This window comes from Grus americana, chromosome 2 (genome assembly GCF_028858705.1).
Source record: "Grus americana isolate bGruAme1 chromosome 2, bGruAme1.mat, whole genome shotgun sequence".
Lineage (NCBI taxonomy): Eukaryota > Metazoa > Chordata > Aves > Gruiformes > Gruidae > Grus > Grus americana.
In genome coordinates, this window is record NC_072853.1 from 76,591,981 (window position 1) to 76,616,267 (window position 24,287).

Sequence of the window (24,287 nt, forward strand, 5' to 3'; positions counted from 1 at the left end):
CCATTTTTGTCATTTGACAAACCAAATAACATATACTGACAGGATCAGAAAGATATGCAAGAAATGTAACTTACTGGATGGGCTTAAACTCCACCACAGAAGCTGGATCTTATACTCTCTACCTAAAACTGCATGTGTAAGAGGATTGTGTATGACTATTTACTGCAATCAATCCCATATAGATCTTTAGGATCTTTGTTAAAAAAAAAAAACAAAAAAAAACCCAACCCCCGATATCTGCTTGCTCTATTTCTGGGCATAGTTTTAGGTTTTATATGCTCCAAGAAATGGACTTTACCGTCATCATAAGACGGGTCTCTCACAGGAAGCACAACAGCCCCTCACTTCCCCCCAGTTTTCTTTTAAAGGGGAGGTTGGGAAGAAGGCTGTCAACAAATTATTAGCCTTTCTGGACTGTCTCAGTCCAACTGGCTAAATTAAACGCCTCTGGCTTCATGTGCTCTTGCTTGGAAGAGTGAGATCAAAGACAGATGGTTCGTCTTTGTTAGATGAGTTGGTCCCAGTGGTCAAATAAGCCCCTGAAGCTGTGCCTGGGAAGGGCAGGAGATGTGCAATGCAGAAGACTCTGCAGCCCTCCCTAGAACACTGATATTAAGTCTTTATTAAGAATACCTCCACAAGAGTACTGCGATACAGGACTCCAAGCAAAAGGGAAAGGTGGTGAGATGACGTAGTCATACTGCCTTGAGATGATGAACTGAAATTTTCCAGGTCTCGCAAGTGTTTTGCTACGTGCCTGAGTTTTACTTTGGCTTTTTATTTGAGCTAAACAAAATGAGACAACAGCCAAATATAAAATAAATCCAGATGCAACGTCATACATATAGGGGAGGGGGTGTGTCTCCCCAATGCAAAAGGTGTTCCTTTTGCATTCCTTTTTCTGCATATGTGACAGGACAGTGTTAATCCCCAAGTGGACACGTTTATTACCTGAATAAAGGCTGCTTGAGATATTCATGGTTTGCAGATAGTTATGACAGCGTTCTTTATGTTCTTCCAAAGAGCTGCGCTGCTTGTAGCTGCGACCACAGTATCCACACTTATGGGGTTTGCCCACTGGAGAAAACACAATTAATTGAGAGATTCAGCTGAGGTATCCAACAGCATATTAATAATGGTAAGAACAACAGGAAAAAAGCCCACCCCAAAAATAAGCCCATGCTGTGGTGAACCGAAGAAAGATTTTGTCAATTAACCCCCCCCCACAAACTAGTGGAAAACTAGTTGTATATCTTTACATCAACAGTCCACTTCTATGGGTGCTGCAAGCTGAGTTCAGATGATTCACGTCAGATAAGGACCGCAATATTGAATCTTCAAAACCGGCATCTACACAAATTATAAACGGAGGCACCTTCCAGGGCCTGAGCGCAGCTGCCTTAGTGCCAGCGCCCACAGAGGCTGACAACAGGGCAACTGGTGGCGTAGGTGGAGACACCTGCCCACGGCTGGATGTCACTTCTGATGTAACCAGAACCAGCTCAACCCCTCCAGGACAATGTTAGATTTCACATGTTTTCTGCTTCTGGAAATTCAAGAGAAATGGCATGACAAATGTTTCTCTGTATTACACCAACGGAGATGTAGCTATTTCCAGGAATTTTGCAGTAACATGGTTTCATGGACTTCTGGACCTGAATTTTCTGTCTTAGCATGATAAGAATGTCACCTTATATGTGATTTCACAATTTTATATGGTTACACAGCTTAACTTTTGAATTTTATTGACAAATTCTCAGGTGAAAATCAGACTCAGACATCCAACTTGTTTTATAATGTATTGACGTCAATTTACCAGTTGCAGGAACTAATCACGATCTACAGTTTATTTATTGTCGCTTTAGCTACGGAATCCTCAGAGTTTGCCAAAAGTGTCTAGGTCTAATTTCATGCATATATGAAAAATTATGTTTAAAATTGTGCAGCCATGAAAATCAGTAACAGTAAGGGAGAGAGAGACAAAATAGTTTTTTAAAGATGTGCTTTCCTGAATCGGGCCAGAACAGAACAGGAGAAGCAGAAGCTATTTTGGACATCTGGGACAAACGCTAGGGATCTTATTATTTAATATGTGTACTAGAGAAGAATTTCCTTAAGTTTTGTGCAACACAAAATTGTCTCTTTGAGAGCTCCCCTTCTGCTACCCAGAACTTGGTCCCAAAGCCAACTTAGGCAAGTAAAGTTACCAGTCTCAGTTCCAGCAATGTGTTTTGGAGGTCTCCTATCCAAATAACAACACGCATTTCCAGCTTAGTTTGGGAAACTACATGAGACAACACTCTGCTTTTAAAGGCACTTTAAAGGTGCTAAATTGGTTTTGCTTCAGAGAAGGTATGTGACTATGCCTTCTGTCAAACAATGAGAGGTTTGTGGTAATGGAAAAGCGCCGCTATTAAAAATATTTATCCGGATCTCCATGTTACTGTTGAGACAAAATACTGAAAACTCTAGCAGACTCCTCTTTTTTTTGAAGATTATCATCCTTCTCTCTCCCACTCTCTCCCTCCCCCCCACCCTATCTGTTTCAAAGTACTTGCAATAACAAGGTGCAACAACTAACTGCTGCTAAATGCTCTAAGTGGTATCCACTCTTTAGGTGGAGAATGACTACCAGACCGGAGGTTTCTGAGACTTCGCGACTTAAAACCTACTGCGTTTAGACCTTATATTACCTCTATATGCGGATAAATGCCATCCAAACCCTAAAACATTCATCAGCTTTAATTCACGTTCGTAGTTCCATGAAATGGATTACTCACATGAGGCTTGTAAGATGAAACCCTAGTACAGAAACTTTTAATCAGTCAAGAAGTATGGGGGAAAAAACCCCAGTTCTTCTGGTGAAGGATCATGAGCGTGAGATGAGTTTAGTCATTTCTTTGCTGCTAAAACACGGCAGCCGGCTCCCAGCTGGGTGAACCCCAACATGGGGTGACTCGCCTCCTCAGGGGAGAAGACCTCTCAGGCTTGGTGGCCACGAACGTCCCCATATCCTCAACGGGCGCTGTGACGAGCAGCCCCGGGTGGCCCCGCACCTTCACTTACCCGAGTGAGTCCTCAGGTGTCCCGTGAGGGCATCCCTGCGGCGGCAGGCATAGTTACACAGGTGACACTTGAAGGGCTTTTCACCCGAGTGCAACTTTATGTGGCGCAGAAGGTTGCCCTTCTGTGTAAAGGAGGCTCCACACTGATTGCACTGGAAAGGGCGTTCTCCTATGGGGAGAAGGAGAAAATATGTGAGAACAAAAAATCTTACGTGGTAACAGAAGAAAGATTTCAGTGAGAAAGTTGTTTTCTCACTGCTGCTCTGTGACTTCCACCGGCTGCAGGTTTGATATAACATGAGGCTTTCAGACTAAACCTGCCAGTTTCTTAATGCTTCACTGGCTGGGTCAATTTGATCTGAAAATCTAATTTTTTTTTTCTAAATCAGAATGGCACATCACAATGCAAATTCAAACTCATTTAAATAAAGTGACTGCAACATTTTGTGTTGAAGAGCCACTCTTCCTGATCAGCAGTTTTGGAATAAACCAATATCCAATTTTGCATGTTGTGGCATTTGGTGGGGTTTTTAATGTGGCTTTTTTCAAAGGGTCTTTAAAATATGCCACTGAAGCAGCAAAATAAAAAGGAAACTCATTAAAAATGCATTTCAGGATCACAAGTTCATTTCAGCGTTACATTCTTATATTTAAATGAAAGGCACTTCATTATAACAGTTATAATAACTTCTTTTCATTTACATTTTCCCTGTATTTTCCCTTTCAATTTCTTCTCCATTACCTGTCTGTCCCTAAGCAGGCAAATCAGGAAAGAGACAGAGAAAGAGAGAGAAAGAGAGAGGCTAAAAATCACATAAGTTAAGACAGTGCAAAGGAAGCCCTGTACTTCCATGCCGAAGTCCCAACCCTTCCCTACGTAAGGTGCGAACAGAGGAGCTGCACAAACGGGCTCTGCCGGTCTACACTTCGGATGGACACAGGATAAAACTTGAAGAGACCCAGCGTTGATTTGTCAAAACTGGTGCCCATTATCAAGGAAGTGAATCAACTAGCCTTTGCAAAAATTAATATGGCTGTGGTTTGCTCTTGTAGTGCTGTTTAAAATCAACATGCTCATTTATTTGCTTAGCTATTTTTTGTAACTTAAGAGACATGAGGCCTTTTCAGTGGGAAATAAAAAATGTTTCCAGTTGCACCAGATAGGAGTAAAGGAAAATTCACACATGACGGCAGTCCATCAACAGGAACTGCTCCTGCATGCCCGTGTCTCCATAGCCCTCGACTAAGTCAAACCAGCCTTTGAAACTCATTTCCTGAATTCTGTTTCTCTTGGGCATAAATGTAATTTGCTATAGCAATTATAACGCATTCACAATATTAGAAACCGCCCAGAGATGACCTGTTCTTAGTTTTGATATTCTTTATATAACAATAATATTGAATTTAAAATTTCAGTGCTGAAGTTAAAATAGGAAAAAATAAAACCAATTTCTTTCTTCCCTCTTACTTAACCATCATGTACCATTTTGCACATCTAGGACCAACTTGTATGTCCATACGTGCGCATGGTATGTGCAGCATGATAATTTTTCATTTTGGGGTAATGGTGTAGAACAGCTGAAAATCAATTAGACAGCAGCACAGTCCCAACCCAAAAATCTGCAAAATCTACCATCAGGGCTGGCAGCTTTAGCATTCAGCAAACTGTAAAATTAATCTACTTTACCTCAAGATATTTCTATTGGTCAAACATCTTCAAGCAGGTCAGCATAGTCCCAAAAGAGCTCACTTTGTCCATCAAGCAACTGTATTCATCTGAACTATATCTGCAGCTGGTTCAACTGGGGTGGCCCACAAAAATGCCAGGATTAGCCTTACAGGATTTTGCAAGATACTTCATAAGCCATGCACAGGAGTTGTCAGGGGAAAAAGAAAACGGGTAAGAGTCTGTCTGCTTTACCTCTTAATCTTTGGGGCAGTTACTCTGCGTGGAAGGTATTTTTCAGAAATGGACTGAAACAGTAATGAAGAAGTCAGTTTGTCAGGGGGGACACAAATTCAGAAGAAATGGTTAATTCTTACTAAACAGCTTTTCTACCACTCATTTTGGTTATTTTTACTCAGAGGAGCATAAGAGGAGAAAACAAGGATCATCAAAGTACTCCAGGAATGAAATGTGAAGCAAAGTAAGAATTAAATGTATCTCCAGCCTACAGCTCTCATAATTACAGGGTGAGATCTGCGCCCTGGGTGGAGAAGACAGACGGATGGGGCACTTCAAACAAGACCACTGCATACCAAGTATTTCTACAAAACTTACAGTGGGATCAAATGTAAGGGAACCTGCACTCATGCTGCTGTACGAGGGAAACGACACCACCACGGAAAGACCCTGCAACTATGTGTATCTTGGCCAGCCCTTGGTCACCCATGCTGCAACTATCGGGGTGGGGATGAGCCCAGCAAAGCTCCCAGCCCTGCTAGGATGGAGATGGTCACTGGTGGAAGGTTACGGGGTGTGACGCTATCCCCCAAACATGGGGAAGGGACAGGATGGAAAGAAAAATAAAATAAAGCATCCTTTGTTTAAATAGTCAGCTTTGTGTGTTATTTTCTCGCCAGTCCTGAACAGCACGTGACTATCCTGGGTTGACTTCACTGCATGGTGTGTAGCTGTGGATGAATATGGGCCCAGGAGTAAAAACCAAAATGTGACCCTAAATTGAATCAACCACCATTGCAGTGATTTGCAAGCCTTAGTGGGAGCACAGGCCCTGGACTACTTATTCAGTGAAGAATATTTATCCTCATTTCTTAAATAATATAATGACAAAAATCACCTAATGCTCATAGATGTACATAGCTCGCTTTCTTCTCTCTCTCTCTTTTTTTTAATGCTTATTCTTCAATGGGCATTAGTTTTCTAAATAAATTTGACACATTCAGACCCAACTAACAAGATACAAGTGAACTAACTGGGGTCTTAAGTTAAAGGAGTGTACATACAAGGAGGGAATATATATGCCTATGCGTACACGCATATATATGCACATATATACACCCACACACATGCACACATATATGCGCGCATTGAGCAAGTGCAGCCTGAATCTATACCCTGGGGTCTCAGCACCAGGGAGCAGGAGGGGTTTTCTCTTTCCTTTCTAGATCTCCTTTTTTCCTAAACACCAAACAAGACAACAGCAAGCTGGAGAAAACCAACATACTGAAAGCCTTGGGGCAGGAGAGTGAGGAGAGAGATCTGGGCATCTGTGAGTGGGATTTGCTCCACAGATGGGAGCAACAGGTAAGGTGCGAGGAAGCAGTCAGCGCTGTATGGCTGCTCGCACACAGGAGGGGCAGAAATACCAGGTGCTGCTCTGCATATCTGCACTTGGCAGGTGTATTCATTAAAAGTAATTATGCCTTTTATCAGGTCAGGCAGTCATTTTATTTTGGCACTTTAGCGTGCTAGAGTTTTGTTCACTTATCAAATATTTATTTAAGGAAACCTCACTGCATATGCAGGTTTTACATGAATTAGCAGCAAAGTAATTCATTTGCGAGTCTTATTCCTTCACCGGGCATGTATTGAAATGGGCTTCGGCGTAGTCAGTTAAATGTAATAGTATATCCCATTTCTACTTTAATTTTCGCAGTGCAGCTGAAAGGAAAAGCAGTCACCGCTGTTTCCCCATGACGTCCCCTTTATTTAAACTACCAGCTCCGAGCCTCCACTCCCTTGCCAGCCTCCACGAAACCGTCTCGGCTCACCCGAAGAGGCTGCCCAGGAGAGGAGCTGCGGCGAGGCGGGAGGGAAAGCAAAGGCTTTCTTTCCATGGAAGGACTCGGGGTGCAGCTTCACACCCTTCAGTTTTATTAAGCGTAAAAGAAGGGGGGGTCCTGCTGAGCGAAATGCAGCTCGTGGGGTGCTTCCACTGTACGTTTTAACTACGTTCCCTGGTCAAAAAGAGCGTCCCGTTGGCAAGAGGGGGCTCTGCAAGGGGCGGAGAAGTTCTGGAGTGGCAGCCCTTGCGCGGAGGTCTGGGCGGGGGCAGCAGCGCGGGGGCCCCCCGGGGCGCTGCCGCAGGGAGCCCGCAGCCCGGCTCAGCCCGGGGGGGCTCGGCCCGCCGGGTGCCAGCCAGCGCGCTAGGAACAAAGGCAGCTCTGCCCACCGCCCGCCCAAAATCAGGTGTGTCCCCACGCAGGCCACGGTGCAGACACCGCCTCTGACCTGAAACAACTCCGCCGAAGCAGCAAGAGCGTGCTTTTAATAAAACAGCAGCCTCCTTAAACAAGCACAAAGGCTTCTACCTCTAAATGAATTTTAAGTTGCAACATTTTATTTCAACTACTTCAGCATCCCCTTCAAGCTGATGGGTCTGTTTAAAAGGCCTCATGTCCAAGTCATTTTCCATATACATTTTATCAACTTTTAAAGGACCACATTAACATTCAATTAATGCCCCCCCCAAAAAAAAAAAAAAAAGAAAAAACCAATCCACCAACAAGCACTTTAGTATATCTAGGAAGTAGGCTGCAGCCTCTCTTCTGAGAACTAATTGTGGCTTTTCCAATAAAGATAATTATCTGCTCTTCCCTGACAGAGGGATTTATCATATTGAACTGCAGAGTACTTCGAAGCAGGCAATGTAACAGCAGTGCCAACTATCACCAGCACCGCTTCTGAACGTGGCTAACCCACGGTACGCTCACGGATCACATCCCTCCACGGCGCGAACAGCCGCGCTTACAAGGACAGACATTAGTACTGCGGGGGGATGGATGACACTTGGGGTCTTTTAATGGATCCCCTCCATTAAACTCTGAAAACACTTTGTTAATCTCACTCCTTAGTAATTTTGGGGAAATCATTTGAGCATGACTGGAGGGATGAAGAAGAAAAAACTATCTATGTGTTCACTAGCCTGACTATTTCAGTGGAATCTAAACATCGGACAGGTCGTTCTTACCTTAGAAATATTTAAAAATTCCCTCTCATTTGAATATTCATGCAAAAATGCCAAATACTTCATTTATTTATTTTCAAAGTAACTTGTGTAGCACAACAGTACAGTTCGGTTCTTCTCCTTTGACTATGGATGACCTTAGAGTTTAGATTGGAAGCCTAATTTTTAGACAACTTATATCAGGTTAGATGAGACTCACCCTGGTCTTTACTTCTTCATTTGTTTCAGCCTCTTCATTTTTTGCACTCTTTGAGACTATTTAGAATTAGAAAATTGAGGCAAGAAGATTCATGGCACTGTATAATAAAAAGCCATCCCTATGGCGCACAACATCTTTACGCAATTCTTTCAGTGTCCCAGCGGAAACCCTTTGGTCCAGATTTGACCAGTGACAATACTTGGTTTTACTTCATGAAACATTTGACATAAAATTGCTAATTACTTTTTTTTTTTTTTTACTAAGACTGCCAATACAGTTCCCTTAACATTTATTTTGCCGATCACTTTCATAATCACTGATCCATAATGAGCTTTGTTGCATTGTTGGAAACATTAGAACTGGGTTGATTTCAGAGTTAGCCACAAACATTTTTTTCTTCAGCAATTCTTAGAAATTAAACAAGATTTCTTTACTTTTTTTTTTTTAAATCTGAATTTTTCATGTAGCTTCAAACCAAACAAACTGCACAATTTCTAGCCCAGTGGATGGACTTCCATCAAGAAGAAATCTCAATTCCTGTGCTGTCCGAAATGGCGTAACAAAATAACCGAGTTCCAAATGCCCACCGATGCTGCATTATCTTACAAGAGGGAACATGTGCATGATACAGAAAATAATAGTTCCTAATATGTGGCCAATTCTTGTCAACTAAAGGAAAAACTATGGCAGGCCTTACCAGTGTGGCTTCGTTTGTGAACCATGAGCACATTGGGACCGATGCAAATTATCCCACAGATATCACATTTTAGCTTTCCGTTAGGAAGTCGAATGCCTCCAACTCCTGACATAGCCTTGCTGCCTGGGCCATTGTGTGAGCCATTCATTTTCTCTCCCGAGGTATCAAGCATTCGTAAATCCTCCGCACATTCTTCCCCATTCATTTCACAGGCACGCCCATTCTCTTCATCACTCTGAGTCTCTATTTTAATATTACCGGCTGAAAAAAACAATACAGGATGCCACTCAGTTTTGTTACAGAATAAATATGGTGGCAGAGAAACAATCACATCAAAGGAGATGATAACTTCTAAACAGCATGTACAATATACCTAAATAACAAAAGCTACAAACACGACTACATTTCTATGGGCAATGTGATGAGTTTGTAACACATGGAGCAATGAACAGTGAATATCAGTAAGACAAATACGAGGCATCCAGGGAGCTGGGAACTCAAACAACATTGCAAGTCTATTCCTAGGTCACTACGAGATTTTTTGTGTTTGTAATATTCATTTTAACAATTCAGGCTAATTGGAATGAAACTTAAAATGAATCCACTTCACATGGATTTGTCCAAAACAATTGTGAAAGTAACTCATCAAAGACAATGGATGAAATTTAACTGAAAATACAACATTCTCCACTTGGCAGGAAGATCCTGAGGGTTGTACCGAATCCAAATATTTGGTTTGCAGTTCTATGGGGTAAGCAAGGACAATGGGAAAGCAAAGAGTACAAACACTGATAAAGAAACCAGGGTGGGGAAGGACGGAAGAAAGAATTTAAGAGCAAGAACTGGCATTACAGGAAATTATAGGAGTGATAATTGTGTTTTTAGGACAGCAGGATTAGGATCACTGAGTAAGAGGAGAGGATCTCTACAGCTGTGAGCTACTATTAAAAACCAGTCAAATCAACAAAGGTGGGTGAGAGAACTGTCTTGACTTTATTGGCTAAGTCCTTTGTGTTATAATCCCATAGGTGACAATTGCTTGCAGCTAGAAGAATAATTCAGGTGTAAATTGGGCATAGCCTCACTACATGTGATAACACGTAAAGTGGTAAATTTGATCTGATATGAACACGGGAAACCTAAATGTTATGAAAAAGGGCCAAGATTCAGATCAGTTAATGTCAGTATTCATTCCTCTTCTCTCCGCAGGACTGTATGACGTTTTGCATAGAATAAAAAATCTCTACAGTTATTTTACCTCTTTTCTAAGTTGATGATTTTGGTGAAAAAACAGTTCTTCATTAGGCTGAAAAAGCCCATTTCATTGCCCCGAATCTTATTTTCCTTTCAGTGAAAAACCTCTTCCTTCACCCATCCCACCCCAAAAAGGAGAGCATTTACTTTAATGGCTGGCTGAGTACACAAAGGGTCTGTTTCACCCAGTAAAGACCAGGATTTTTCCTTTTGTGGAACAGTAGTTTCATGGTAGCTTATTCATAAGTGATGGTGTAGCAATGACATAATTAAGCTATGGGCAATAATTACCTCAAGAGGTGAAAGACCTTGACATTCATTTGAAATTGAAAGGTTTGACAAACTCTTCTCTGCTACACCCTGCAACCTCCCAGGCATCCCAGGAGGATTGCACGGATGTGACTGACAAGAGTATCTGAGTCAAAATCCTACTGGGAAACACGTTGAGTGTAAAGGTGTTCACATTTCTGAACACTGCCTGACTGGACACCTTTTATAAAGTCTACCAATCTAGGCATTTTAATAATTTTTCAAATATTGCATTTTTAATAGAAACCATATGCAAGACAGAATGAACGCACATCATAAATAGCAGTTTTTCCTTTAAAATGTACGCCCTAAAAAGGGGAATAATTTAGAGATATGGAAAAAATATAATCAATGACCAAACAGTGATTTACAAAGATGTTATGACTAGCTAAACAGAAGTGATCTACACTATTCTGCATATTTAGTGGACTGCTGTTTTCACCACGGCGAATGGAAGCAATAGCACTATTTAGTTTGTGCATATGACAATTTTTCCATAATTCACACACCAATTTTTTCCTCTTAATTATAAGAACGATAATTTGAAGGGAAATATATTTATACAAAACAATTACAAGCTCCTTGCCTGCCAGAGGTTTGGAGAAGGTGGCTTTTGAAATAGGCTTTATGTTAAGTTAAAACAAAATACATGTGAACAAAGCAAAAAGATCAGACTACTTAAGCTCTTTGGTAGCATATGCAGACAAACATACATTACTGAGAAGCGAAATGACGCAAACAAAAATTATAAAAGTAGGAACTAGATGGAAATGCTCTGTAGTGAGCTGAGTTTGCAGTATACTTACGGGAAAAAGATTTGGGAATTATTGCATGAAAGTCCCTAAAGCCTTCTGCCCCATATGCAGCTGCAATAAAGAAGGCAAACAGGATGCTGGTTTGTGGTACTGCTAGCAGTAAATGTAAAAGAAGATGGCATTATTGCTATAAGAGAAATACCTAGGAGAAAGACAGAACTATCATCACAGAAGCAACACAAGCAGTTTAGGATGAAGCAGGAACAGGCGGCAGGACAGCTGGCAGGGGAATCCTGACCTGCCCAGAACAATTCCCATTTGCAAAAAATGCCCTTTTCTTCCAAAGCATCCAACAAGTTTTATCATGTTTTCTAAATGCATAACCTCTCCTGGGTATTCCCCTTGCTCGCAGGTTAACTCCTGCTGAAGTCACGAGGAACTTCTGCTAACGTGTCTCAAAAGGGTCAACGGGAGCAGAGCACCTAACCCAGCCTTCTCCTGCCCCCCAGGCAAACTGCGGGCCCCTACAGTGCAAGCTTCCTCTCAGGGCTTTTTTTTGCCAACATGCCCTCTTTGTGTGACAGAGATCTCTTCTTTATACGTCCTTGTTTCTATTCACTGCAGTTATAAAGAGTGCAATTGCATTGTTTTCTTCTCACACCTGCTGGTCTTATGCAATGGAAGAAGAGGGAATTCAATTTTATATATATATGTATTATTGTGTATATTGGCATATTTTTCATTTGTATTTCTAAGGCTTGTCCTAATAATATATCCACACAAAAGTAGCTGCACAAACACACTATACCGTGCTTATCATGCGTAGCCAAGTGCAAATTAACATGCCATGGGGCACGCTGATACAAGTAATGATGGAGTTCATCACTTGACATAAGCAGTGATAGGGATATTGATCTAGTCAATCTTCTCTAAAGCTCTCTGCAGCTATGCCCCTGGACTGCTGTGTTGCTGTGCTGCTCAATGACTGTCCCCACACAGACGAGGTCGAGCATCCAGGATGCTCCTACACACGCATCCATTCGGCAGCGCAGCTCACGGCAGGGGCTGGGTTCAGGTGTGGGGCTCCCTTTGCCAGTGAGAGCTGGTGGACGGTGAGGCCATCCACCTCACCTCCAGGTCCTCATGGAGAATTTATAGGTCTAATTGACAAACAAAATCTCTTCATGTTCAAACTTAGCACTTTTTGCAAATCTATTTTCCAAATGAAAACTAGTGAAAAAAGTCCCGCTGATGTAGAGGAAAAAATGGGAGAGAGAAATCACTCCAGTAGAAATACTAAGGATTTTTATTAAATCTGAATGAGAAATGGGAAGGCAGGCTATACAACTTTTTATGTGGAGACTTAGACAGAAATAAAAATCAGCAGTGTTTTCTATTTCTTTTGTGAGCAAGGTTCCTGTCCCTCCCTTGCTACAGTGGGGAAAATCACTCTTGGAGCAGTGATGATGTGACAAATACCTGGGAACTGGACTTTTCAGACACGCTGATCAAGAACACACTCAGCTTTTGTACAGGTTTCTTAAACAGATACTTGCTATAGTCTTTATAGAATTAATTTCTGTGCACATCCATATCTATGTACACATACATGCAAACATTAATTAGCCCCACAATAATTCATGGTAATAATTTCTCATCAGCTCTTCTAACACCATTAAGACAGTACTCATTAATTAATTTACTTCAGTTCGGTTGCAGATGACCTTAAAAGGCTCTGTATTTTACTCTCTTTGTACACATTAGTGCAATTCAGAGGAGTTTAATCCAAACCCCTTTTTTGTGCAAGGCGTGTGGAGTGCACCAGTGTCACTGAACTGATAGCTCTGCCCCCTTTACTTGTTATCTACCCATAGCGTGGAAAAATTACCCAAAAGCCGGGCACTGGGTGGGTCTCTTGTGCTCTCTGATATTTACTGGGAGCTTCACTCAGTATTTTCTGAAGAGCATTTGAAATTTATATTACAAAGACTGTTCTGTATTCTATGGTTAAAGGTGGTTTATGCAAGTCTTTGGGAAAAAAAAAAAGGAAAAAAAGAATTGACAGGTCAAAAGGGAAAGGGGTGACGACATGATTTATCACTGAAAAGTAGTATAGCTGGCTCAGCATAAGACTCAGGCTGGGACAGTCGGGAAGGCAGGACGGAGGGTGGGGAGACAGAGTCGCACTTCTCTGGAAAGAGTTGAGCAATGTGGAGAGGGAAGGGAGGCGTTCTGCAGAGTCAGGAGCTGGTAGCAGGGAGAAAGGAGAAACCAAACAGACCTCCCAGGAAACAGGACGTGGAGGGTGGCTTTTAAAGGACAGAGAAATAGGCAGCTGGAAAAAAAAGGCATGCGAAGAATTAGTAATTTGTTTTCAATCCATTGCCAATTTACCTTCTCTTATAGCTATGGGACTCCCTCCCAGATGTAAAATCCTCCCAGTTTTGTGAGACTTTGGCACCAGCACAGGCTTAAGTACCTGGGCCAAAATACCATCTGGAAGCGGGCATTCACCTCCCAACTCATATTCTTCTTCAGTGGGATTTTTAAAGAAGTAAAAAGCATAAGACCTGGCTATCAAAGGAATTTAGAAAGTAACAGAGAAAGATAAAACACACTAAAGCTTCTGGGGCATTTTAATGATAGAGTTCCGTAACTTCCTTTAATTTTTAATGGATTTGAGCATCTTTAGTACTTCTATCCCAGAAGGTACTTAACTGCATCTTGTGGCATATACCTGCCTTTAAGAAGTTATCCTTTAGCCTTTCTTTGAAAATAACCATGATAATATGATTTTTGGTCTATGTAATGACTTGCTTGTACTTTGTAGCCAACAGCTACAAAAAACCCACCTCTCTTCAAGTTGCTTCGAATCATTTGGGTGCATGTAATTTTTTATTTAAATGGCTCATTTGTTATTCCAAGACAAGTCAGAAGTATTTTGTTGATGTTAGTTGATGTTTAAATGGTAGCTTTAAAGTCCAACAAGAGTTGTTCATGAAGGCACCATAACTATTCAAGCGGCAGTGAGATGAAGCTGCAACACTACCCAGATGATTTGAACAGTGGATTAGCACTCTTACAGTGAGGAGGAGAAAACCTTTAACACCATACTTTCTAAAGAATTATAGAAAATGTTGCTAAAAAGACAGAATAAGATGAAAAAGGCCTATCAGGCCAAATTAAAACATCTCAGCATGCCAACACGCGTCAACAAAAGCAGCCAGGATCTCTTCCTGTTTACATTGGTGCGAAAACCAGAAAACAGAATATTGCCAGCAATTCCACCCGTTATTTCTGATGTGAGACATAGCAGCTATTCTGTTTTGTTACAGTGCACCAAATTCTAGCACTTGGCTATGACCTGAAATCCAAACCTTCCCCCTTTTCTTTTTACATCATGGTCATGTACTGTGGCATCAGCTCTGTTGTCACCACATAGGAGCACTGCGGGTGGAGGACGCCATTCTCAGAAACGTAAGGCACCCAAGCAAGTTGTTTGTCCGCAGAATATTTAAGGAGCCAGTATTGACTGGCTAGGCTTGACAACAACAAAGACCAGTTCTTTAACTTACATTATGTTTCCATTAATAGTATCTTTCCTTTATGAGTATCTGAAGTGACATGAAGAATCGTGTAGGTGTAGAAAAGGCCAACAAAAGGTCTGGGCAGAGCACCCGTGATTAGTTATGCAATGGCCTCAGCCCTTCTTCAGTAAAATTCAGAAGACGCAACACAACATAGGTGGCACTGATTCAAACTAACTAGTATTTAGCTACAGAAAAAGCAGATGCATCCAAGTGCTCTTAAAAATGACTGGTTTGCCCTCTCCTTTCTACATGTAGCACTGCATAGCCCAGTTAATCACGCATTTGTGGTGTCTGCTTGTGTAAAATGCTGAAAGTTAGAGGCAGCTCAGAATTGCCTAGAAAGTTAGAGCCTACAACGTGACTTAATTGCTATGAACAAAAGGAAACACGTCAATAAATAAAAGGGGCTGTATGCAGCCCACGTTGCACAAGCTGTTATGTCGGGCTTCTGTTAAAAGAGGACCCAGCATTCACCATGTCACAGGACAGAGAGACCACTAGCACCGCGGGACGTGAAGGTCTGAGGCTCAGCGACGCGGTGCCGGCACCTTATCGTTTTGCTCGAGAGAGCTGAAGTCTTTACCACAGGCTGCAATGTGGCGAAGGGGGGGGCAACAGATAAAAAATGAAGGGCTCTTAATGAGAGGCTCTCAGCTGGCTTTTTAAAGGGAAACAAAAATAACAGCAGAGCAGTAGCTCTTCTGGGTACACCTGCAGGTAGAGCAGACTGGTGCCGACGGATAAGGAGATCCTCCCCGCGGGGTTCGTGCTGCCCCTCCTTTGACTCCAAATGCCAATCAGCCCTTGGCAGCCAATTTCTTCCCTACTCTAATTTTGGCTTTCAATCAAATGTATATTATTCCAGAAACACAGGCGTCCCCAGATAAGCTATCTCCCACGGGACAAGTGGTGTGAGGAGCTCCACCCATGCCATCGCCCGCCGCTGCCATTTCCTCCCAGTGCCGGGCTGCTGCCCGCGGGGAGGTGCCCAGCGTGCCTGAGCCCACCGGCACGCACGGCTCCGCTTCGGCGGTGGGGAGCTGCGCTCACTGCATTGCAAAACACATCAGCATGGTTTTCTGGGGGACTGCAATGAGATCAAACCGTAGGGAATGCAAACAAGTGAACAAAACGAAAAAAGTTGTGTCCTCTCTAGGTACAAAAAGTGGCTTTTGCTCCGTGGTGCAGACACCCAGTAACCTCCTGTTAGTTACCTGTGGGAATCCTCTAATGCACCAGTAAAGAGGGACAGGTTAAAGACAGATTCAAGTAATGCCCCTGAAATCAACTCACACGCTTGAAGCTAGGTGCTTTTCAAGTATCTTTCTGAATTTGTGTTTCAGCAGGAAACGATCTGTAACCGAGCCAAGGGGTTGATCTTGTTCATATGTATTGCCTTTGTTGTGTACATTTTGTACTGGATTCACGTTGTTTTTTTCAAAGGACTGTTAACTACCTGGCTCCTTGATGTTCATCATCTGAATTACCAGTAAAACTAAGTTTTAAAGGTGAGAGAAAGAGCATTATCAAGAAAAGCCATGCTAAACCTATTTCTCAAGTTCCACATGTATGTGTAACCCATGCTTCCTCTATACAAAGTGCTCTGCGTCTTTTACTGGCTGCATGATGGAGAAGCTAAGGGAACTGCTGCAGGCTTGCTGGTAAAAGACTTTACTGACACTTTTCTGTTTTGAGAAGTAAGCTGGGAAGATTTTCAGACTGGAAGGAAAGGTTTGCTGACAAATGATGGCAAGAACAGAGCTTCTCATCCTCAATGTCTTTGTCTCTTCTGCTTCCAGAAGATTTTTTTTAATGTGGGCATTAAAGGATGAGGAAGTAGCAAAAGGGCATTTAGCAAGAAATTTTTAAAAAAGCAAAGTAACCTCAAGTAACAATACACAACAGTGAAGTAAAAACACTAGCATATATAAAAACATTCCTGGCTCACACAGGTATATCTGTGTGGATGCACGTGCTTACGTGCCGAGTCTGGCACCTGTGAAGCTGCGTTCTCTACAGATGCTATAGGCATAAACGTTGTGGCTTATGCTCTTCCTCGCACAGCATTTATAAGGCATCCCCCTTCTCTAATCCTTCCACAAAGCATTCTTTGGTGAAATTAATGGGTGTTAACCTATCCTCAACTAACGCAACAAAATTGTAGCTAATGGCAGTCGCACGCGGCAGCCTGGGAGAAAAGAGCGTGCATCCGCAAAGATTAGTGTTTTGGAGAAGAGGAGCGACTGCGCTGAGATTTAACGGGGAGACCAAAGAAGCTCCTCACAGATGGGAGAGACAGGCAGGTTCTTGCATGAAGCCGTGCTGTCATGGCTGGAAGATGTCCTTACCCTGCTGCAAACCCAGGGGTTACTGTGGGGATCCCTAGCCAAAGCAAAGGGCTTAACAAATGCAGAAATACAGTGAGTAAAGCACAGCTACACATTTAAGGTGATCAGATACATACAAATGGTGTGAACTGTAGTTAGAGGGGGAATTTAAACCTGCCTGACCAAAAGAAAACCTTGTGAAATCTAAACACTTACAGAGGGCATTGGTCAGACCTGTACCAGCTGAAGACGGCAGTCGTTACCCTGCAGAAACAAGCTACCGAGCAACGAAATGCCCTCGGATCTGCGGTAGGAAGGAGAGGATGCAGCTCCTGGGCTCGCCGTGCAGCCAGCGCGGGGAGGCACAGGGACAGGCAGGGACGTGAACTGTTTTGTATATTGCTTCAGAGCACCTAAATTTGCCTTGCCCTGAATGCAAAGTTAGCCCTTGCAAACCTTCCCCTTTTCACGCTCCAGCTCAGTGAGCTGCTTACACATCTTTAATTTTGTCCCCAGCGTGGCACAGAGCTGCCCTGGCTCAGGATCAGGCCCTCGCAAGTCCAAGTGAACATTTAATGTGCTGGGCCTTCGCTGCCAGCGAGACGGACGCAGGGACTTTTACCAGGGACTGTTTAGCTACTGTGATGATGTCTTGAGGGCTATTTTATGCAAGTGTTGATAGTTCCCCAGCTGTCAAAGGGTCAGTAGATCTAAAATCAGACCAAGCAGCTGTGTTTAGGTTTGGGGAGGTGCCTATGGGTGCTGTGCCAAGGCTGTGCACTGTCAGTCTCCCCTTTCGAGAAGAGGTCAGAGGATGAAATGGAGAGGAACCTTGCTATTTCAGTACTTGAGAGGGAATACTTTATGACAATTTTCTTAGTTTGCCGCCTCATTAAAAAATTGCAGAACAGTGTCTTCTGTGTCCCCCTCACTGGACAGGGGAAAAAAACCCCAAGGGATACTGAAAGTTTATTTTAGACTAAAGCAGATCAAATGTAGTCATTGCTTTATGAGTGAAAAAGTAGATGATCTCTCTCAGGACTGTGCAAAGAAGGTAATCCTGAGGTAGCCTGCTTTAGATCATGTTAATCCTGAGTGCTCAGTTATTTTTCTAGAAGTATCCATCCGAGGCTATTGAATTTTTTTGGGTTGTAGAAATTTTGCCAGAAGGTTTTGCAATGTAAACTGATGTTTACCTGATTACAGTGCGCTCAAAAGTACAGTGAAAGGAAATCCTAATCTACATCTTCTGGGGAAGAGGCATAAATTGTTCTACACAAATCCTACAGAAATTCTCTGAATGCAGACATACGGGTAGCTCCTGAGGAGAAAAATATCAGGACAAAATTAATTCTTTCCCACCATGTATTGCAGCCAATGCTTTTGCTACAGGGACATGGAGTCCCCCTCAGGCAATTAATCCTCTGTGTTAAAATGGCAAGAAACCCCAAATGATGCTGAGACACTCTCAAACACTCAGAGATCTGGATCATTCTGAAAGTCTGCAAACTTAGTGCAGTCCACATTTTTAAAAGACTTCTTGTCTTTCCTCACTTCCTCGGCCATTTTTCATGCCTGCTGTTTCCTTGCTTTTACCTCAGGAAAAACAAGCCCTCCTTCCTTTCCCTGAAGAGAATGCAACCTTAACCGTATTAGCACTATGAGAAGTCATGCCTGACATTGGATGCCTCTTCTGTGAGGCATCCAACAATTGTGAAGTTGTATACTGTTTCCTTGGCCTTTGAACACAATGGTAAGAGGAAAAACCTGCATTTCACTAGCTTTCTTCAACAGCTGACTTAAAAAGAAGGAGAGATTTTTAAAAACCTCTGAGTTTCTCAGAAAGATGGGAAAAATATGACAGAAGTTAATTTGCTATATGTAAATTTGCTATATGTAAAAGATCCTACATCAGGAACAGCATCCTAGCTGAATTTTCTAGCTCTGCCCTGCAAGCATACATCAACTGTGATTTAAAACTATTGAATTTAGGAGTCCCTATTTCTGTCCTGAAGAGTATCTCCAAAATCAGAAAGGAATCATGCTGCAGAAGGGAACTCCAAGCTGAGGTGTAGTTGGGTTTCTGGTGCAGGTATCATCATGCCTCCAGAGGAGAAAGGCCAATATGGCAATCCACTCAGGTGCAGCTTCCTCAAACCCTGAACAGATCTTCAGCAATGCTTAAGGCTGGTGAATGTAAAAGGGTGTTTTAAAATTATTTTACCGCTCTCTTGAACGAGTAATCTGACATTTGAAACTCACTGGAAACGCGGTCAAGATCACAATCTTCAAACAGTCACAATCACCATGCTGAGTATCACTATCTTACATCAAAATGCAACCGTTTTCTTAACATGGATAGATCAACAAAGCATCCAAGCTGACATGTTGCTGGCACAGCTTCAAGGGAAAAGGCTTTCAAAATAATAGTTGTTGAATTAAATGGTCTCCAATAGCACCACTCTAGACTAAGTTGTTATAAATAGCCCAAACCTGACTATTACGAACAGGAGAAACCTACATACAGAGTGTCTTCCATTAAGGCCTCCATTTCTGGCTGAGGTATAGAACAGAATAATCTAATATGGTTTAACCAGTATTCAAATACTGCTTGAATTTCTCTAAACTCTTCCACTCATTTCAATATTATTTTACTACCAATTATTTTAATATTTGTCCATCAACAAAAGATTTTTACAAAAGCAACTAATGTTTTGGGGCTCTTCAATGTCAGACACTAATGAAACTAGATTATCAGAAAATAGATCTGCCTGGATCGGATCACCAGAACAGATCGCTGAAAAATCAGACCTCTGTCTCAAGCTCTATATCTGAATTCTGGCCATGTAGTCACCTCTGAAAATCAGGACCACGCTACGTTTAGCATGCACATGCAGGCAGGCATTTGACAGCTCCTTACAAACTCTGTTTGTCATAGCCTGTAAGTTGATCAGTGGAGAAGCAGTTAACAAAATGACATGTATTGGCATATTTTGGTTTCAAAGCTCAGAGCCGGTTCAGGCATTGCTTCCCAATCTGCAGCGGAGGGAGACTATCAAACCCTTGTTCCACCGCAGCACCCCACAGACTGCAAGCAACTGTGCAGCAGTGGAGAGCAGTTCTGAAGTATCTAGATGATTTGGGAGCTTAAGTCTCTTTGATTTTTAGTGGCATTCAGATTTTTCAGACAAACTGAGCTTCTCATGGGGGGTGGAGAAACAGCAAACCCAAACTGAGAATGCTGTTGAACTTGAGTCCAATCGCAGCCATAGCTGAGAAACATCACAGCTTCCCCCTTGTCCGGCTTAACAGGAAACCTCTATCTACTGTTCCTCTAACTCCTTCCACAAACACACAGAACAGTCTGGACATTTTACCCATTTCCTCCCAACCCACAGTTGTTTATCTCCTTAGCATCTGTCATGGCCTAGAAGTTTGGAGCAAGTCCTACACCAGTTGCTATGATGCAAATTTAAATCAACCAAGTTGAAAGGCTTCTAGGAGAACCTAAACAAAAGAAAAAAAAAAGAAAAGAGAAGAGAGGGAAAAGAGAAAGAAAAGAGAAAGAAAAAAGAAAAAAAGAAAAAAGAAAAAAAGAGAAGAGAAGAGAAGAGAAGAGAAGAGAAGAGGAAGAGGAGAGGAGAGGAGAGGAGAGGAGAGGAGAGGAGAGGAGAGGAGAGAAGAGAAGAGAAGAGAAGAGAAGAGAAGAGAAGAGAAGAGAAGAGAAGAGAAGAGAAGAGAAGAGAAAAGAAAAGAAAAGAAAAGAAGAGAAAGAAAAGAAAAGAAAAGAAAAGAAAAGAAAAGAAAAGAAAAGAAAAGAAAAGAAAAGAAAAGAAAAGAAAAGAAAAGAAAAGAAAAGAAAAGAAGAAAAGAAAAGAAAAGAAAAGAAAAGAAAAGAAAAGAAAAGAAAAGAAAAGAAAAGAAGAAAAGAAAAGAAAAGAAAAGAAAAGAAAAGAAAAGAAAAGAAAAGAAAAGAAAAGAAAAGAAAAAAGAAAAGAAAAGAAAAGAAAAGAAAAGAAAAGAAAAGAAAAGAAAAGAAAAGAAAAGAAAAGAAAAGAAAAGAAAAGAAAAGAAAAGAAAAGGAAAGAAAAGAAAAGAAAAGAAAAGAAAAGAAAAGAAAAGAAAAGAAAAGAAAAGAAAAGAAAAGAAAAGGAGAAAGACAAAGGAAGACAAAAGAACCACCTCTAATTAATGGGTGCCCTAGGAAGTAGCTGGAGCAAAGGCTGTGGGAGCGACTTTTCCCAGCTACTGATAGCTCAAGAAAGCTACAGCACCTCCTCATTGTCATCGATGGCATCTTCTAAAGGTCTACTTCACATACAGATATGGGCATTAAGAATGATTTTTCCTTTTCAGGTTTTCTTGGGGTTTTTTTTCTTTTTTTGTTGTTGAAAAGGCAGTGCTGTGGGCTGTGCACAGCACAGGCCTAGACGTCTGCTCAGCCCTCATGTCTCTATAGGCAAGTTCAGAAACATGCCAGGGCTGTATCTTCTCTGCGGCAGCAGTATTGTGGGAGACCCTGAGACTGGCACAGACTGCCATCTCTCCTTCGCATTTAAGGACACAGTGATGATTCAGTTTGGGATTATCTTAAACTATGTGGACAGCCATTATCCCGAGTTCCCGAGCTGGAAACCTTGTGACTTCCTGTCATTTCTCTTCCCTATTTATAAATCTCTCCCTTCTTTCCCTCGGCCCCCCACTCCTGCCTCTCCACCCTGACCTGCTTCTGCACACTCCCAGAGGTGAAACCAAGAGCTGCAGTTGTGACACTGCAGTTTGTGTGTCATATTGTAACTGGGTTTCCACATCCTCCTCACTCTGTTGTAAAAGTACTCAAAGAGGAAGAAGGGCAAATAATGAAATATAGGAAAGCAGGAAAAGAGGAAGCAGCTGAGAGACAGCAGCCCAACTGAAATGCTAAGAATTATGGAGAAGTGACAGAAAGGGAAGCACAGACCAGGAATTGTACTTGGTGGCTTAGCAGAAAAAAATTTAAAGCAATCAAAAAATATATAGGCTTAGCCTTTTCTGCCTCTGCAGCAATCTTCTAGATTACTATTCCTTCTCAGACTTTCGCCCACTTGACCTGTATTCCCCTTCCCACCTACTTTAAGACAGTTACCAACCTGTACTGCTCTGCATGCAGCTGGACTTCACTAAACCTGAACTGACTACCACCTCCTCCTTATTTTCCTATCAACCAAGATGAGGGACTCCTCAAATCGCTCTCAGAAAGAAAAGAGGGAAATCAAACATGAAGACAAGGCCTCAAAATGCCTAGCCTTAGGGTGAGAAGGCTCGATTAGGCAATGATCTTATTTGCTGAAGGCAGCCACGGAGGACAGAGTGATGGAAGAGTACAGAAGGAAATTGGCTAAAGCAGAATAGGGATTGCCTAACTGGGCAATCCTGCCCGGCTGCCAGCGGATGGAGCAGACAGCTTAGGAAGTCCTTCCACTGAGATCATGTACCGTTCTGTCCTGCTCGTTCAGAACGAAACTTGGCCGGAGCAGGAAGCGTTTGAAATCGACATGAAGAATTCTCTCTTCTCCATTTGCAGGCAAAAGAGATACAAAACAGAACATGAACCTCTTTAAGAACAGAACGGGACCCAGCGTTTTACACTCTCTCATTTGTCAGGGACTTTTCAGCAAGAATTTGTCTGATAAAGGGCTGAGTAGAAAGTAAAAGCTTCAGAAATGACCCCCTATAAATATCACAACACTTATAGTTATGCATCCATTTTGAGTGAAGCTCCAGTCTTTATCTTATCCGGTGGCTAACTGACTTTGGTAGTTTCTCAGGAAGATAGTGGTGAAATCCCGCATGTAAATGAAGACAGGAGTGTTACACAAAGGTGTACTGCGGTATAATTATTTGTTCATCGCTGCATGAAAGCTACCCTGTTGGAAGAGCTCGTTCAAAACCATTTGTGGCTATTCCCCCACAAAGGAGGCTGTCAGGAGGTGATAAGAAATGGGTATTAGCGAGGCTTCACTTTGAAACACTCTTGCAGAGAGAATATCAACAGGCTCAGCTATTTTCCCTCCCATTTATCTGTGAATTAGGAAATATCTTCTGGGCCACTCGATCAGTGTTTAGTTCTTCAGCTAAAGTTAATGTATTTTGAGACGTGCGGGACAGAGGAGAGATGACTTCACCTGCCTAGGAAGGAGACAGCAGTGTCCTCCCTTGTGCGAACGGCAGCAGCCCCTGAGACATCACAGCTGTTGGAGACCTGCACCGCGTGTCCCACCCTGCAGCTCTGACTGCTCTTCCACATCCCTGCAGATACAGCACCAATACCTCTAGTTCACAGCACCATAGTTTATACACTGCATTATTTTTCTAGGGATGGCAGGGTGACCGAGCTGTGTAAAACCCATGTACACATATGTGAGAGAGACTATGACCATTGTGAAGGTTTTGCCTAGCTTGTCATGTTCTACCTGTTACAGAGAAGGGCTGGTGCATATTTTGGGTTTGAGGGGCATGACCTGCCACCTTCTGGCTTTACTAGTTCTGGTCTGGTTTTAATTTCAGTGGAGCCCCTCTTGATTCAGTTCAGCATTTCCAAAGACAAAAACCAGTCATTCAGCTGTTCAGGAAACAATGTTCTGTCAAGTCAAATGAGTATTGTAAGAGAGAACTTCGCTATGGATATTCTCCTGAGCAAATGGACGCAATTTTTCTATTTAATTTTCGATGAGAAATGTCAGGCAAAACAGGCAGCAACAGGATCATTTGCCTGTCAAGCCAGTCATAATGCTACTTACTGTTAAACCAGGACAGCTGGAAGCAACTAAGGACTGGCCTCTACTGCAGTCCTAGCCATAAGGAAAGGCATGAGTAGTTTGCTTGGTTAAGGAGCAATACTGAAAGGGGATTTTTATGCTGATGTAAACTTGGAAAAAAGAGAACATTAAATAGCAATAGAAATGGGCAATACTTGGTCCAGAGCTATTCTCAGTTTCTCACCAATTATAAATAGTACTTATTTTTTAATAATTCTCTTCCTCACAAACAGTAGCCTTCTGCTTCAGCCTATAGAGAATTTGATAACAAACAAAATTTTATGGCCTCAAAGAGGGACAGGGCACTGGATGTAGACTGAGGAAATCTAGGTTTAATTCCTAGCTCAGCCACAGACTTCCTGT

The 24,287-nt window shown here is 42.2% G+C and overlaps 1 protein-coding gene across 13 annotated transcripts in view; it reads right to left on the reverse strand.

Annotated features, from left to right (window-relative positions):
• Nucleotides 1–24,287, reverse strand: part of IKZF1 (IKAROS family zinc finger 1) — a 70,574-nt gene that overhangs the window by 9,287 nt on the left and 37,000 nt on the right. For 10 of the 13 annotated variants that reach the window (XM_054816889.1, XM_054816886.1, XM_054816891.1 and 7 more), the window contains exons 4-6: nucleotides 8,893–9,153; nucleotides 3,067–3,234; nucleotides 952–1,077 (exon numbers count right to left, since the gene is read on the reverse strand). In XM_054816889.1, coding sequence (XP_054672864.1) covers nucleotides 952–1,077; nucleotides 3,067–3,234; nucleotides 8,893–9,153 — 555 coding nt within the window. The remainder of the gene's footprint in view (nucleotides 1–951; nucleotides 1,078–3,066; nucleotides 3,235–8,892; nucleotides 9,154–24,287) is intronic. The other 3 variants (XM_054816893.1, XM_054816892.1, XM_054816894.1) reach the window with 1 other exon arrangement.